This window comes from Scyliorhinus canicula, chromosome 11 (assembly GCF_902713615.1).
Source record: "Scyliorhinus canicula chromosome 11, sScyCan1.1, whole genome shotgun sequence".
Classification (NCBI taxonomy): Eukaryota; Metazoa; Chordata; class Chondrichthyes; order Carcharhiniformes; family Scyliorhinidae; genus Scyliorhinus; species Scyliorhinus canicula.
The window spans coordinates 85,384,472-85,402,175 of record NC_052156.1 but is presented as its reverse complement, the minus strand read 5'-3'; the positions used below and the strand labels follow the sequence as shown (position 1 = coordinate 85,402,175).

The 17,704-nt window shown below is 46.4% G+C and overlaps 1 protein-coding gene across 1 annotated transcript in view; it reads right to left on the bottom strand.

The window, feature by feature from the left end:
- The window catches only part of dnah1 (dynein, axonemal, heavy chain 1), a 995,196-nt gene that overhangs the window by 789,913 nt on the left and 187,579 nt on the right, over positions 1-17,704 (bottom strand). Inside the window, 2 exon segments of the mRNA XM_038812191.1 lie at positions 414-607; positions 6,283-6,433. Coding sequence (XP_038668119.1) covers positions 414-607; positions 6,283-6,433 — 345 coding nt within the window.

Below are 17,704 nucleotides of genomic sequence, written 5' to 3'. Positions count from 1 at the left end.
GCGCCGGTGCGAGCCCATTAATGTATCCTGTATCGCTCCAAGACCAACACCACGTTTGTCGACATAAAACTCTCGCGATTCTGGCAGCATCACTTAGTTTCTCAAACAGAGGATATTGACCCATGCCTTTTAATAATTACAGTTCGGTAATGACTGTAACATAACAATCAAATCTTTCCAATGGTCATTGCTGAACTGTGGGCATGCAGTAGTGTCCTCACTGTGGCTGAAACCAAACTCAACCAACTTCACAGAAACCAAGAAGCAAATCTGGATATGGCTGGTCTCCATTATTTAGAACAATGTTATGTGATGCATTTACCTGTTGAGGGAGTAATGATATCCTTACAATGTAAATCCCAATGAATAAATTTGATCAAATGTATATATCCTGATAATATATCATTACTCACTTCACATATTTTTCAATATCCAGTTCGTTGAGTTCGACGAATTGCTCATACTCCTTGGCATAGCTTATCAGGGGAATTAGTGCTTTCCCAATGGCCATTTTTATTGTATTGCGCAATTCTTGTACGGGTGGCTCATTATGCCACACAGACTCAAGCAATGGTGTTCCACTTTGAAACATCTCCTCCAGGACAAACTGAAAAATAAAATGATGCAAATCATAAGGAAAAAAGACAGCAATTATGTGGCCACTAATGCAATGAGACAAACCTAACGTTTCACTGTGCTTCAGTTTGTGAACTCAGCATTTTCTGAGGCAAACTGCATCCAAATTGTATGGCACATGCCCATAAGAAGGCGCAGAAGTAGACCACGTGGTCCATTGCGTCTGGTCCGCCATTCAATTAGATCATGGCTGATCTGATAAAATAATCCGCAACTCCACTTTCCTTCCTTATCCCCATGACCCGTGATTCCCTTACTGATGAAAATCTCTCTCCCCCAGCCTTGAACATACTTAACGAGCCAACCTTTACAGCTCTCTGCGGTAAAGAATTCTTGATTCTTGAGAAGGTTAAGTTTGAACTGAGGGGAACGATGGAGGAGTTCTACAATTCATGGGCTAGTCTTCATGCACTTTCAAGAATTGAGTAACATCAAATATTGGGGGGCGTTGGGTGGGTTGGGGGGGAGGGGAACTGTATGTGTTAATGGTGACTATGAGTGATTCCTGATTCCTTTTTGTTATTTGTTTATGTTAACATGCGGGCAGTTGTTTGGGGGTTAGTGGGAGGATGGGATTGTTAAAGAAGAACAAAGAACAAAGAAAATTACAGCACTGGACCAGGCCCTTCGGCCCTCCCAGCCTGCGCTGATCCAGATCCTTTATCTAAACCTGTCGCCTATTTTCCAAAGATCTACTTCCTTCTGTTCCCCGCACGTTCATATATCTGTCTAGATGCATCTTAAATGATGCTATCGGCCCGCCTCTACCACCTCCGCTGGCAAAGCGTTCCAGGCACCCACCACCCTCTGCGTAAAAAAATTTACACACACATCTCCCTTAAACTTTCCCTCTCTCACCTTGAAATCGTGACCCCTTGTAATTGACACACCCCCCACTCTTGGAAAAAGCTTGTTGCTATCCACCCTGTCCATACCTATCATAATTTTGTAGACCTCAATCAGGTCCCCCCTCAACCTCCGTCTTTCCAATGAAAACAATCCTAATCTACTCAACCTTTCTTCATAGCTAGCACCCTTCATACCAGGCAACATCCTGGTGAACCTCCTCTGCACCCTCTCTAAAGCATCCAATTCCTTCTGGTAATGTGGTGACCAGAACTGCACGCAGTATTCCAAATGTGGCCTAACCAAAGTCCTATACAACTGTAACATGACCTGCCGACTCTTGTACTCAATACCCCGTCCGATGAAGGCAAGCATGCTGTATGCCTTCTTGACCACTCTATTGACCTGCGTTGCCACCTTCAGGGTACAATGGACCTGAACTTCAAGATCTCTCTGTACATCAATTTTCCCCAGGACTCTTCCATTGACCGTATAGTCCGCATTTGAATTGGATCTTCCAAAATGCATCACCTCGCATTTGCCTGGATTGAACTCCATCTGCCATTTCTCTGCCCAACTCTCCAATCTATCTATATTTTGCTGTATTCTCAGACAGTCCCCCTCGCTATCTGCAACTTCACCAATCTTAGTATCATCTGCAAACTTGCTAATCAGACCACCTATACCTTTGTCCAGATCATTTATGTATATCACAAACAACAGTGGTCCGAGCACGGATCCCTGTGAACACCACTAGTCACCTTTCTCCATTTTGAGGCACTCCCTTCCACCACAACTCTCTGTTTCCTGTGGCCCAGCCAGTTCTTTATCCATCTAGGTAGTGCACCCTGAACCCCATGCAACTTCACTTTTTCCATCAACCTGCCATGGGAAACTTTATCAAACGCCTTACTGAAGTCCATGTATATGACATCTACAGTCCTTCCCTCATCAATTAACTTTGTCACTTCCTCAAAGAATTCTATTAGGTTTGTAAGACATGACCTTCCCTGCACAAAACCATGCTGCCTATCACTGATAAGTATATTTTCTTCCATATGTGAACAGATCCTATCCCTCAGTATCTTCTCCAACAGTTTTCCTACCACTGACGTCAAGCTCACAGGTCTATAATTCCCTAGATTATCCCTGCTACCCTTCTTAAACAAAGGGACAACATTAGCAATCCTCCAGTCCTCCGGGACCTCACCCGTGCTCAAGGATGCTGCAAAGATATCTGTTAAGGCCCCAGCTATTTCGTCCCTCGCTTCCCTCAGTAACCTGGGATAGATCCCATCCGGACATGAGGACTTGTCCACCTTAATGCCTTTTAGAACATCCAAAACTTCCCCCTTCCATATGCCGACTTGACCTAGAGTATTTAAACATCCATCCCTAACCTCAGCATCCATCATGTCCCTCTACTTAGTGAATACCGATGCAAAGTACTCATTAAGAATCTCACCCATTTCCTCTGACTCCACGCATAAATTCCCTCTTTTGTCTTTGAGTGGACCAATCCTTTCTCTAGTTACCCTCTTGCTCCTTATACACAAATAAAAGGCTTTGGGATTTTCCTTAACCCTGTTAGCCAAAGATATTTCATGACCCCTTTTAGCCCTCTTTATTGCGCGTTTGAGATTTGTCCTACTTTCCTGATATTCCTCCAAAGCTTCATCAGTTTTAAGTCGCCTAGATCTTTTGTATGCTACCATTTTCATTTTAGCTAGTCTCACAATTCCACCCGTCATCCATGGTTCCCTAATCTTGCCATTTCTATCCCTCATTTTCACAGGGACATGTCTGTCCTGCACTCTAATCAACCTTTCCTTAAAAGACTCCCACATTTCAAATGTGGATTTACCCTTAAACAGCTGCTCCCAGTCCACATTCCCTAGCTCCTGCCGAATTTTGTTATACTCGGCCTTTCCCCAATTTAGCACTCTTCCTTTAGGACCACTCTCGACTTTGTCCATTCGTATTCTAAAACTTACAGAATTGTGATCGTTATTCCCAACTTCAACCACCTGGCCGGGATAATTCCCCAATACCAGGTCCAGTATGATCCCTTCCCGAGTTGGACTATTTACATACTGCTCTAAAAAACTCTCCTCGATGCTCTTTACAAATTCTGCTCCATCTACGCCTCCAACATTACATGAGTCCCATTCAATGTTGGGGAAGTTAAAATCTCCCATCACGACCACCCTATTGCTCCTACATTTTTCTATAATCTGTACATATTTGTACCTCTACTTCACACTCACTTTTGGGAGGCTTGTAGTAAAGTCCCAACAATGTTACTGCACCCTTCCTCTTTCTTAGCTCTACCCATGTAGCCTCAGTGTTTGAATCCTCCATAGTGCCTTCCTTAATCACAGCTGTGATATCATCTCTGACCAGTAATGCAACTCCTCCACCCCTTTAACCTCCCTCTCTATCCCTCCTGAAGCATCTATACCCTACGATATTTAGTTGTCAAGTTTGCCCTTCCCTCAACCAAGTCTCAGTAATACCAATAACATCATAGTCCCAGGTACTAATCCAAGCCCTAAATTCATCTGCCTTCCCTGCTACACTTCTCACATTAAAACAAATGCACCTCAGACCACCTCTCCCTTTGTGTTCATCATCTCTTCCCTGTCTACTCTTCCCCTTAGTCACAATGAGTTTATTATCTAGTACCTTACTGGCTTCAGTTGCTGCCTCTTTACTGACCACTAACTTCCTAATCTGGTTCCCATCCCCTTGCCGCATTAGTTTAAAACCTCCCCAACAGTGTTAGCAAAAGCACCCACTAGGACATTAGTTCCAGCCCTGCCCAGGTGTAGACCATCCGATTTGTAATGGTCCCACCGCCCCCAGAACCAGTTCCAATGTCCCAAAAACCTGAACCCCTCCCTCCTGCACCATCTCTCAAGCCACGTATTCATTCTGAGTATTCTTGAATTTCTACTCTGTCTCGTGGCACTGGTAGCAATCCTGAGATTACTACCTCTGAGATCCTACTTTTTAACTTATCTCCTAACTCCCTAAATTCTGATTGTAGGACCTCATCCCGTTTTTTACCTATATCGCTGGTGCCTATATGCACCACAACAACTGGCTGTTCACCCTCCCCCTTCAGTATGTCCTGCAGCTGATCTGAGACATCCCTGACCCGTGCATCCGGGAGGCAACATACCATTTGGGAGTCTCGTTTTCGACCACAGAAACACCAGTCTACTCCCCTTACGATTGAATCCCCTATGACGATAGCCTTCCAGTCTTTTTCCTGCCCTTCTGTGCGGCAGAGCCAGACACGGTGCCATGAACCTGGCTACTACTGCCTTTCCCTGGTGAGTCATCTCCCCCAACAGTATCCAAAACGGTATACCTGTTTTGGAGGGAGATGACCGCAGGGGACACCTGCACTGCCTTCCTGCTCTTTCTCTGCCTTTTGGTCACCCACTCCCTGTCTCCCTCACCAATCCTAATCTGCGGTGTGACCAACTCACTGAATGTGCTGTCCACGACCTCCTCAGCATCGCGGATGATCCAAAGTGAGTCAATCCGCAGCTCCAGAGCCGTCATGCGGTCTAACAGGAGCTGCAGCTGGACACACTTCCCGCACATGAAGGAGTCAGGGGCATCGGCCATGTCCCTGAACTCCCAAATTGAGAACAATGAGCATAACACGGTTTTGTTGATATGGGGATTGACAATATATTTGTTGCTGCTTATTGTTTATTGTTGGTGGGTGTAAGTTTGGGAGAAAATGTGAAAAAGGAGGAATAAAAATATTTTTTTTAAAAATAAATAAATACACAAGGAAGGGAGGAACAGAGGGCTGTGTTGATGGGGTGACATGAAGTTGGTTCGAGCACAGAGCTGTTGGGTTGAGTCGTAAATATTACAATAAAATGAAAAATCATTGAAAATTAGGGGATCCAGATTTTTCTTAATCGTTTTCCCTCCTTGCAGTTCTCTCTTATAGGGGCTGTTTAGCACGGGGCTAAATCGCTGGCTTTGAAAGCAGACCAAGCAGGCCAGCAGCACGGTTCGATTCCCGTAACAGCCTCCCCGAACAGGCGCCGGAATGTGGCGACTAGGGGCTTTTCACAGTAACTTCATTGAAGCCTACTTGTGACAATAAGCGATTTTCATTTCATTTCATTTCTTCCTAATCATTCTCAAAAATTCTCCCCTTATCAGCTACTCCACTCCTCCATTGCAAATTTCAACTAATTCAGAATAATTTTCCGAAAAAATCCTGACACCAGTCCTCCCCCATTTCTGCCAGCTCCCAGTGACCTAGTAAATCAATTTCACAATCCTCATCATATCTTTCCTCAGGCCCTTTCTATCCTATCTGGGAAATCCTCACTCTGTTCTTTTGACTCTGGATTTAATGTTTGCACTCTGCCTACTATGTTCCACTATCAGTAATCAATTTTGGAGACTCTAACTTGCTGTTCAGCTGAAATCGCCTCATAAACCGCTTCACCACAGGATCTTGTTTCAAAAGATTCTTTGAAACCTTTGATGCCTTCAGTATTTCTTCTAAATTTCTTCAGTTCTGACTTGGTGCTCACCTTTGCCTCTTGTTATGAGATGTTAATATGATAAATGAAATTGATTGCTGGTAAATAGCGTGGAATATGAAAGGAAAGCTGTCTTTTCAAGCTTGGTGCTCCCAAAGACTATGTACAATCTGCTCTGTCCTCAAATCTACTACCTCATTAAATTTTCTGAGGTAAAGTTCTGCATAAAATTCTTTGATTTCAAATCATTTCAAGCATAACGATCTATCAGTTTTACCTTTTCTATATGAGGAACGTGATGTGTTGCTGTGATTGCTTTGTCAAAAAGAGCTACTACGACAGGTTTAAATCGATCCAGTGCTGTGCTGAAGTGCACCCCGCTATTGTCTAGATTGAGGTCCAGAATAAAAATGGGCATTTTCCTGGGCCTGAAATACAAAAGAACAAACATAAAGATGAAACAACCATCAATCCAAATCCTAATGACTTTGTGAAGAGCTCGACATGAAACATTCCTGAGGGCTGATAGATCTCCCTGTGTGCCAAGGTACACAGTCCCCACTGGTAAAATAATCTTTATTAGTGTCACAAATAGGCTTACATTAACACTAAAATAACAGCAATGGCGAGAGAAGATCCTTAAGCGGCCTTAAATAGCCACTTAAGGGTCTTAATTGATCTAAGAGCAGGGAGACACCTACACCATCCCTGATTAAATGTCGGCGGTGACTGGAAGGCCATGGACATGGCACCCCTGCTAAACAACCAGATTTCACAACCCACACCCACCATCCCCCAACTCCCATTTCACCCTATGTGACCCAGTAAAATCCCATAGAAATGTACAGAACATAAGGAGATTGTTCAGCCCATTGTTCCTTTGCTGGCTGTTTGAAAGAAAATCATGTTTAGTCCCAAATATTCACCTTTCGTAAGCTCTTCATCCTCAAGAATTTGTCCAGCAAAGTTTTAATTTTGTTTGGAATTAGCTTCCTTCAATTTTCGGGTAGAACCTTCCAGATCTGACAGTTCTTTGTTTGAAGAAGTTCTCGTATCTCCCCTCTCAATCATTATCCGATGACTTTGAAATTATGATTTCTAATTATTGACTCAAATGCCAGAGGGCATAGTCTTTCCTTATTTACTCTATCAAAAGCTCTCATCACCTTGAAAAGACTATTCAGCCACTTCTTAACCTTCATAGCTGAAGCCCCTCATCCCTGATAATATTAGGATAAATATGCACTGTACACTTTCTGAAGCCTTTATATATTTCTGATGTAACAACATAAGAACTAGGAGTCGGCAACTCAGCCCTTGGGCCTGCTCCAATACGATCATGGCTGATCTCCTCTCGGCCTTTATCAGGTTTCTGCAAACTTTTCTAACTTTGAATCTAGGTGGATTATAAAAATTGCAAAGCGAAATGGGTTCAATATTTATCCCAGGGGAACGTCAGTGTAACCACCTCCCAGTCTGAAAGAAATCTATCTATCCTTTGCTTTCAATCACTGAGCCAATTGTATGCATACTGTCACCTTCTTCTTAATTCCTGAGACTTCCATTTCTTAATAGGCCTTTTGTGTGGCTCTTTGTCAAATGCCTTTTGAAAGTCTACATATACAGGATCTACTGCAATATCTTAGTCAAATTTCTCTGTTATCTCATTGGAGAATATTGGTGTTCCTTGATTATTCTTCTTTAGTTCTCTGCCCAGAGGCAGGACCAATCCATAGCACTATGACCCAATCTCCACCATGGTTAGGGCAGGGAGGTAGGTTTAAATCCATCCCTGTTGGAATTGGGATCAAGTCTAGTTCTGTTGGCTCCAATCTGATCTACACCAGCTGTCCAGCCTACTGAGTCAAAGGTCCTGCCTCCAAGGAATTTGAGGTGCTGTTAAAGGGTAAACCTTTACATGCCTGGAACTATGGTAATGACGGTAGAAACTCCAATTTCTTTCTATCGCATAGCTAATCAGAAATCTCTCCAATGCTTACTGTGTACTATTGGTGTGTGTTGGAACGATTTATAAATTGATACTCAACCTGCTGGCCACATGAATGCACCTTCGTAGGCCATCAAGATCTGGAGTGGGACTTGAACACAGAGCTTCTAGCTCAGAGGCAGGGGTGCGACCCACTGAGCCACAAGACCTCCTTGATCCTTGATTCACGCACATTAGGTTTGCTCCCAGGTATAAAGATATTTTCTTATGACGAGGTTGAGCAAGTTGGGCCTGTATTCATTGGAGTTCAGAAGAATGAGAGGCAACCTCGTGGAGACATATAGGATTCTCAGGAGGCTTGACAAGATAGATGTTGATGAATGTTTCTCTTTGTAGGAGAGTCTAGAACTGGAGGGCATAATCTCAGAGTAAGGGTTCACCCATTTAAAACAGAAATGAGGAGGAATTTCCTCACTCAGAGGGTAGTGAATCTGTGGAATTGTTTACTGCAGAGGGCTGTAGAGGTTAGACTGTTAAATATGTTTGAGGCTGAGATAGACATTTTTAATCAATGAGGGAAGGGTTGTGGAGATAAGCTGGGAAAGTGGAGTTGAGGATTATCATATCAGATCAGTCATGATCTCACTGAATGACAGAACACACTCGATGGGCCGAATGGCCTAACTCTGCTCCTGCGTCTGATGGTCTTGCCTCTTTCCAGATTAAAGTTTATTTTATTCCTGATAATGGTTTTCAATAACTCACTGCCACTAATTTTTGGCATACTGCCCTGTAGTTTCCTTGTTTACTCTTCTCCCCTTTCTTGAATTGTGATATAACATTAGCAACCATCCATTCATCTGGCATTACTTTAGTTTTCAATGAAGACTGAAAGATTGTGACCAATGCCTCTGCTACCTCTGCTTCTTTCAGCATTCCATCTAGATCAAGCGCCTTACCAACTTTCAGGAATAATTTTTTCAAAACATCCTCTTCAAATACCACTGTCCGATCTATAATTTCCCTCTCCTTTTAGCATAACTTTCACACCTGGGACAGTAAGATAGTGTTAATATTACTAGACTAGCAATCTAGAAGCCCGGTTTATGCTCCAAAGACATGAGTTCAGATCAAACCAAGGCACCTCAGGAATTGACATCCAGCAGCAGCACATAAACAAATCTCTCTCTCTGGGCGAGATTCTCTGGCCTCGTTACGCTCTCACTCAAGTTAAACGAGGCCGGTGAATAGTGGGAGAGTCAGAAAACGAGAACTGCGGCAGGCGGCAAACAGTTTGCGATGCAACCGGCCCACTCCAATAGACGAAATTGGGATCTCACCTGTCATGTGAGAGTACCTTTAAGAAATGAGTGTTTATAAATGACTGTATATGTAAGTATCTGTAGTAAGAGTACCTTTAAGAAATTGGTGTTCATTACTGCAGTGATGTCAGAGAGTGGGTGGAGCTGAGCTGTCTGTCAGTTTTTTACTTTTGTTTTAGGCTGTTTGCTGCAGGGTGTATTTTAGTTTAGTTTTCAGAGCTGGATGGCTGCAGTCGTTTTGACTTTAACCTGATGTGCTTCTGGTAAAAGGTGTTTTAAGTCTTATGGATGTTAAAAGGAAAGCTTAAACGATTACTTGGTGTTGTATTCTTTGGAGGTTGTATTTGAATTAATGGTTGCTACGATGTTCACTGTATGTTTTAAAAAGGTTAACTTGGGTTCATAGAGTAAGCATTATTTTGCTTTAAAAATAATTTTCCATTTCTGCTCTACCACACCTGTAGAGTGGGCCCTGTGCTCCCCATAACACAATCTAGTAAAAGTTGTGGGTCAGCTGAACTCTATGATACACTTTGGGGTTCTCTAAACCCTGGCCCATAACACACCATAGCGTGAAACAAATTATCACCACTTAAACTCCATTTCGATACAATTAACGGGAGCCACTCCTTATACTACGGCCTTCCATCATTCATCAGCCTCCCCAGCAAGCGGTCAGGTTGGCACGGATTAGGACTCCTTTTATAAAATGTGAATCTGGCGGAAGGGCTTCTGTGGGGATCCAAGGAGGTGAGTAGCCATCACTTTTCACCGGCAAAGTTCCTGGGAGCGCTGGCATGCCACCCCAGTGCGGGCTGGCACTTGGGAATTAAGGGGAAACCGCTGAGGATCTGGCAAATGACACCAGTATGGAGGCCGGTGACTGAAGCGGAGGCCCGATACAACGAGGCCCATGTAGCCACCCGGGTTGTGATTGAGCAGTGGATTACTGATGCAATTCCGATGCCTCGACCACTCCAGTGGTGCACTCCAGTTCACCGTCCAGCGGGTCACCATATTTGTGGTGGTCTGCTGTGCCCTCAATATCCTCGCACATCAGCAGGGTGACGTGCTGGAGATTGGTGATGAGGAATATGTGGCCACCTCCGAGGAGGAGGAGGATGAGGACGATGAGGTGGTGCCAGACCAGCAGGGACTGGACGACGAAGCTGGGCAGGAAACTGAGGAGCAGTCGGAGGCTGCAAGTCAGGGAGCAGTGCCGACGGTCCAGCAAGTCCCGAGGGCCGGGGAGGCCCTCATACTCACACAATTAACTTAGGATGTGGCCTGGTCCATTGCCCCCCAGTACTCCCATTACCCACCCTCCCAGGATATGTGTCATATCACTCCTGGGTGCTAGGATTGTGTCGCCACTGTCAGTAGGTCACTGTCGAGGGCAGGGGGGTGTTGATAACCCGCAGAGAGCTAAGCGCCGATGCTCCTCAATTTATGCCAGGCGTTTTCAAAGTGGGGGTCGCGACCCGCGGGAGGGTCACGGGCAGGTGTCAAGAGAACATTGCGGTGTTCTCGATCACGGGAATTCATGCACAACTGCCGCAGCAGCCGGCTTTTAACGATGCCGGCTGCGAGTGGCTTTACAAATGGCAGCCGCGACCAGCAGAAAAAATGAGGGCGCACTGTACATGTGTGCTCGCTCACCAGTGTGCATGAGGCCTGGGAGTGTTCAGACCTGAACCCGGAGTCAAAGTGTGATCGCGGCATGGCAGCAGCTGACTGCGTGGTGATGACTGATGATGAAGAAGGCTATGACCTCGATCTGATTTGCATCCCAAAACATTACTATTGCCACCCCCCACCGGATTTCCGACATGGTAACTTTTATGAAATCTGTGTCATCCCAGTTGGGGGCGTACACATTTACCAGTACTACCAGTGCCCCGTCCAGGATACTGCAGACCATGACATGGTGTTCCCCTTGGTCGGTAACCATCCTTGTCACTGTAAACACCGCTCTTACTAATCAGTATGGTATTCCCCTAGCCCTCGTCGCTCAACATGAGTGATACGTTTGTCCCATCCAGCCCTTCCTTACCCGCAGTCGGTCCTTCTCCCTCATGTGTGTCTCTTGCAGGAAGACTATGTCGGCATTCAAACTCCTAGATGACCCTCCAATGGACAGACCTCATTAACACTACACCCCTGTATGCTTCATCCAATGCTGGTGCTTATGTAGTTACATTGTATACCTTGTGTTGCCCTATTATGTATTTTCTTTTATTCCCTTTCTTCCCATGTACTTAATGATCTTTTGAGCTGATCGCAGAAAAATACTTTTCACTGCACCTCGGTGTTGTGTTAGGTACACTGGTCTAACACCGGCTGCAACTAGTTGCAGCTTAGATCAGAAAGATACTCCAGAATTTGAAGTTAGTTCAATCAGGTTTATTGAACTAATAGCACAGTTAGCACAGTTCTCTGTGAGTTCAACTCTCTGCTAACTTAAGTGTGGTTATTCTGTCTGATTGAACCAGACTAGCTCTTAGCTACATGGTGGAGGTGTGAGATTGTAAGAACACCCTTGACTGACTCTCCAGATGTTCATCAGTGGAAAGAGGAGAAATGTGAGTGCCTCGTGTCTTTTATAGTCACATCCCACCCCTGAGTGTCCTGCCTGCTTATTGGTCATGTCCTGTTCTCTGTGTCCATTAGCTGCTTATCTGTATATCATTATGTGTGTGTCTGCATATCATGACATCGCCCTTTTTTCTTTGTTTGGATGACATATGTGAATGTATTTACAAGAATAGGCCAATATTTACATATATACATGAAGTGGATGTGAACATATGTACTTGTGAAAACAGCTGTCTAATGCGAGAACATAGAACATAGCAAACAGAACAAGTGTTCATAAGTCCAGTCTCTGTGGCTTGCGTCTGATCCTGGTCGACCGCCGGGAAGGTGGTAGTGGGGTCGACAGCGCCTTGATGGGCGGGATTGAAGCCTAACTGGTGGCCTCATGAGGCGAGGTATCAGGAGGCGGCAAAACAACAGAAGGAAATGAAGAAGAATGTGGTTGCGGGCAGGCAACTTTGCGCAGTGCCCGTCTGTTTCGTCACACAACAGAACCATCAGCCAGACGCACAACATACGAGCGGGGCGCAGCCAGTCAAACGACAGCTGGAGCTGACCAGCCTCCATCAGAGATCTTGATCCGAACAGTGTCTGACTGGGATAACATGGGCAAATCGGTGACATGAACATCATAGCCCTGTTTTGCCGGTCTCGGAGTTGCTGTACCTTCTGCAGCACCAGGAGGTGATCCATGTTGGGCACGTGTATGGCTGGAAGTGTCGTTCGCAAGTCCTTGTTCATCAGGAGTTGAATCGGCGACATGCTAGTGGCCAGTGGGGTAACCCTGTACGCAAGCAACGCAAGGTGAATGTCAGACGCAGAATCCGTGGCCTTGCAGATGAGCTGCTCCACTATGTGCGCCCATTTCTCAACTTTTCCGTCTGACTGCGCATAGTGTGGGCTGGAAGTGACGTGTTTGAACTGATACGACTGGTCAAACAGAGACCATTCATGGCTGCTGAAGCACGGGCCATTGTCACTCATGACATTGAGTGGGATACCATGCCTGGGCTGAAGAACATCTCCTTACGGACCGAGATGTGAGGTCTGAGAGCTTCACGACTTCAATGTAATTGGAAAAGTAATCAATGATTAACACGTAATCATGACCATTTGCATGAAAGAAGTCGATGCCAACCTTGGACCATGGAGAGGTTTTGATTTCTTGCTGCTGAAGTGTCTCCTTACTCTGCGCTGGCTGGAAACGTTGACAGGTCGCACGGTTAAGGACCATGTTCGTGATGTCCTGGCTGATCCCAGGCCAGTAGACAGCCTACTTGGCTCTGCGTCTGCACTTTCCACACCCAGGTGGCCCTCATGGATTTGACAGAGCACCAAGCGCTGGAGACTCTGTGGAATTACAATCAGGTCCAGTTTGAGGAGGATACCATGAACCACCGTCAGGTCGTCCTTTACATTGAAAAATTGAGGGCACTGCCCTTTTTGCCAGCCATTGGCTTTGTGTTGCATAACACGCTGCAAGAGGGGCTTTGGCTGTCTCCTCACGGATACGAATCACCTTCTCATCAGATGCCAGGAGGGTGCTAGCAGACAGCTGCACCGATGACTGAACCTGTGACTCAATTTGCCGGATAACGTTCAGTGGTTCACTGGGCACGGTGATGGAGCTGGACAGTGTATCGGCAATGATGGGCTCCTTGCCAGGCGTGTAGACCAGGTCAAAGTCGTACCTTCTGAGGTTGAGGAGGATGTGCTACAACCGAGGCTTCATGATATTGAGATCCTTGAGGATAATGTGGACCAGGGGTCTGTGATCCGTCTCGACTGTGAATGTCGGCAGGCCGTACACATAGTTGTGAAACTTGAGAATGCTAGTGGGAAGGCCCAGGCATTCCTTCTCGATTTGTGCATACCTTTGTTCTGTGGGCGTCATTGCCCTTGATGCATAGGCAACCGGTGCCCAGGATGAAGTGTCATCGCGTTGCAGCAGGACCGCACCGATGCCATCCTGGCTCGCATCTGTTGAGATTTTAATTTCCCTGTCTGGGTCGAAAAATGCCAATACGGGTGCAGTGGTGAGCTTGGCTTTCAGCTCCAACCACTCTGCCTGATGGGCCGCCTTCCACTCGAAGGCAGTGGACTTCTTCACTCGGTTTCGTAGGGCCATGGTGTGTGAGGCCATGTTTGGGATGCACTTGCCCAGAAAATTGACCATGCCCAGGAAGAGCAATACCGCCTTCTTGTCTTCTGGGACCTTCATGGCTGCGATGGCCTTGACCTTGTCTGTGTCGGGGCACACGCCCTGTTGAGAGATCTGGTCTCCTAGGAACTTGAGTGTCGACATGCCAAAGCAACATTTGGCCCTGTTCAGCTTCAGGCCATTGGCGTGGACATAGCGGAATACCTCTGGAGACGGGAAACATGCTCCTCAGGGGTCGTGGACCATATGATGACATCGTCTACGTACACACGAACCCCTTCGATGCCCTCCATTATCTGCTCCAAGAAGCGATGAAATATTTCCGATGCCGAGACGATGCCGAACAGCATACGATTATAGCAGTACCTGCCAAACAGTGTGTTGAAGGTGCAGAGCCTTCTGCTGGACTCATCCAGCTGGATTTGCCAGAATCCATGTGACGCATCTAACTTCATGAAAAACCGTGCATGTGCCATCTCACTGGTGAGTTCCTCCCGCTTCGGGGTGGGGTAGTGTTCACGCATTATATTCTGGTTGAGATCCTTGGGATCAATGCAGATGTGCAGGTCTCCAGAGGATTTTTTAACCACCACCATCGAGATGAACCAGTCAGTTGGTTTGGTTACCCTGGAAATGATCCCCTGCTGCTGCAGCTCCTTGAGCTGTTCCTTCAGGCGCTCCTTCAGCGGAGCCGGGACCCGGCGTGGTGCATGGACCACTGCCTTGGCATCAGGTCGCAGTAGGATCTTGTACCGAAATGGCAATGTGCCCAAATGGTCAAACACATCTGGATACTGAGCGAGGATGTCATCAATGCCAGCTTGAAGATCCACGTTGGAGGATGTCATGAATAAACCCACTGCACCAGGTTTAGCTTTTTGCAGGCATGCGCGCCCAGTAGGAATGCCCTGTCCGGCTTGACAATTTCAAACCTTAGCCGTGCATGGGTACTCCGTAGATGGCAGGACCCCAGTGCCGTGATGGCATTACTGTTATAGTCCAGGATCTGGCAAACTGCTGGAAGGACCTTGGGGGGCTTCTTGATGCGTTTGAAGTCTGCCTGTGAGAGGAGGTTGGCAGAAGCACCTGTGTCCAGCTTGAACTGGATGGAGCAGCGGTTCACCTGCATCACCGCATGCCATTCGTCCTCCGAATCCACAGCGAGGATGGACTGAATGCGAGATGAGTTAGGTGTGGCATGTTCACGTGTGGTAATGATGCCCACTCGGTAGGCGGACTCCAGGCACTCGTCTTCTGGATCCGTTGTACTGCCAGGATCAGAATCCTGTAATTGTCGCTGCACATTCTGGACGCACTGTCATCGGAATTGGGAGCACTGGCCTTTGACTGGTGGTGCAGATCTGCACAAGGCTGCACAGTGTCCAGGCTTCCCGCAGTTTAAACATCGCCTGCCTCTTACAGGGCAGTGTCCCTTTAAGTGGGCGTTGCCACAGTTCGGGCACGTCATGACGTCGGCGTCGTGACGTGGTGTACGTTGCCGCACATACAGACGTCTGCACCTGCGCAGTGTTGGTGTCGGCCGCTTCGTTATCCCGTTCGCATCGCGCATGCGTGGGGCTCCAGAAAAAGCGTGCGAGATGGTTGCTGTCTTCAATGCTGAGGCCTGCACACTCACTGCCTCGTGGGAGGCAAGTTTCTCATTTTCAGCCGATTTGTATTGGGAATACTGATTTTTTGCGTGCTCATGCACTGGACATGATTCAATCGTGACTGGCAGGGTCATATACTTGATTTTTAAGAGCTGCTCTCTCAGAGGATCAAAGTAAACTCCAAACACGATTTGGTCTCTGATCATGGAGTCAGCAATATTACCAAAGTGGCAGGACAGCGCTAGCATCGGGAGGCTAATTAAGAAGGCATTGAAAGATTCATCTTTGCCTTGAAGACGTTGTTTGAATATGTGGCACTCTAAGATTTCATTGGTGTCCACTTCACAGTGACTATTGAACTTGTCCAGGATGGTCTGAAACTTTGTCTTATCCTGGCCTTCGGTGAAGTTAAACGAGTTGAAGAGTTCGATGGCTTGATCACCTGTTGTTGAGAGGAGAAGCGCGATCTTTCTTGCATCAGACGCACCCTCGAGGTCTGAGGCTTCAATGTACAGCAGAAACTTTTGCTTGAATATCCGCCAGTTGGCACTGAGATTGCCGGAGGTCCTGAGCTGGTGAGGAGCCTGAACCTTCTCCATGGTGCCGGGATACATTTGCTGGTCGTCACAGAATGGACTGAGGTAAGCCACCTTAAATTAGTAGTCTCCTGGTATCATGTTGTGTTAGGTACACTGGTCTAACACTGGCTGCAACTGGATGTAGCTTAGATCAGAAAGATACTCCAGACCTTGAAGTTTGTTCAATCAGGTTTATTGAACTAATAGCACAGTTAGCACAGTTCTCTGTGAGTTTGACTCTCTGCTAACTTAAGTGTGGTTACTCTGTCTGACTGAACCACACTAGCTCTTAGTCACGTGGTGGAGGTGTGAGATTGTAACAGCACCCTTGACTGACTCTTAGATGTTCATCAGTGGAAAGAGGTTGAGTGTGAGTGCCTCGTGTCTTTTATAGTCAGATCCCACCCCTGAGTGTCCTGCCTGCTTATTGGTCATGTCCTGTTCTCTGTGTCCATTAGCTGCTTGTCTGTATATCATTATGTTTGTGTCTGCATATCATGACACTCGGTACACATGACAATAAACAAATCCAATCCAAACTTCTCAAATAGTCAAAGACTCTGGTTCTTTTCACTGGGCTGTTAAGTCCCCTGACACCGGGGTTTCCCTTTGTAAAGGGGCCGTCCAGAATGGCAGCAGTCGCTATTCTCACCATGAGGCCAGGCCCCTGTGCTCCGGGTTTCCCATTGTCCACGGGGTGTAGCCACTTGGGGTGGCCACATCCCGATTCCAAAATGGACACTCGCAAAGAGTACAGGGAAAATTGGACAGTACTAGGAAAACAAGCAGGTGCAAGGCTTGCCTGTAGATTGGAACTTGCAGCTCCCAGACAGAACTGATACTAAAAGCCATTAGCATAGCAATGAGCTATCTCTGGGGACAAAAGAGAAACATTTAAACAATCGGTACCAGGCCAGACTCCCTGGCACCAGTGGAAACTAAAACAAAGGCAGGCCAATGGTTACCTAGGGCCCCACCCAGTGATCAAGGAACGACCCCTTTATTGGAGAGAATCAATACAAATGATTGGGACATGGTCCAATTAATTGCAGCCAAGTTCAGGAACCGCCCAGAAGGGCACGAAACCCATTGGGGTATAAAGAGGAGTCCCCAAAGACAGATCGCTCTCTTCTTCTTCACCTTCACCTTGGCTCTCAGCGACGAGAGGCCCGCCAAGCACCAGCCAAGTAAGTCTAAGGTCAATGCTCGCTACGAGATAGGCGCTCCCAGCTACTATTCTATACCAGTTCGAAGCCAGCAGTATCAGAACCGGACAACGGCCATTGTTCCTCTGACTGAGTGGGCGCCCGAAGCTAAGTATAGGCTTTTAGTGTAGTTGTAGTTTAGTAAGTAGAGTTTGTGCATGAGTAATAATTGACTGTGTGTGTAAATAAATGTGCATTGATTTCAAACTTAATAACTGGTGTATCAAGTCATTGATCAGTATTCGGTTTTGAACCTTGTGGTGGTATCAGAAAGATACCT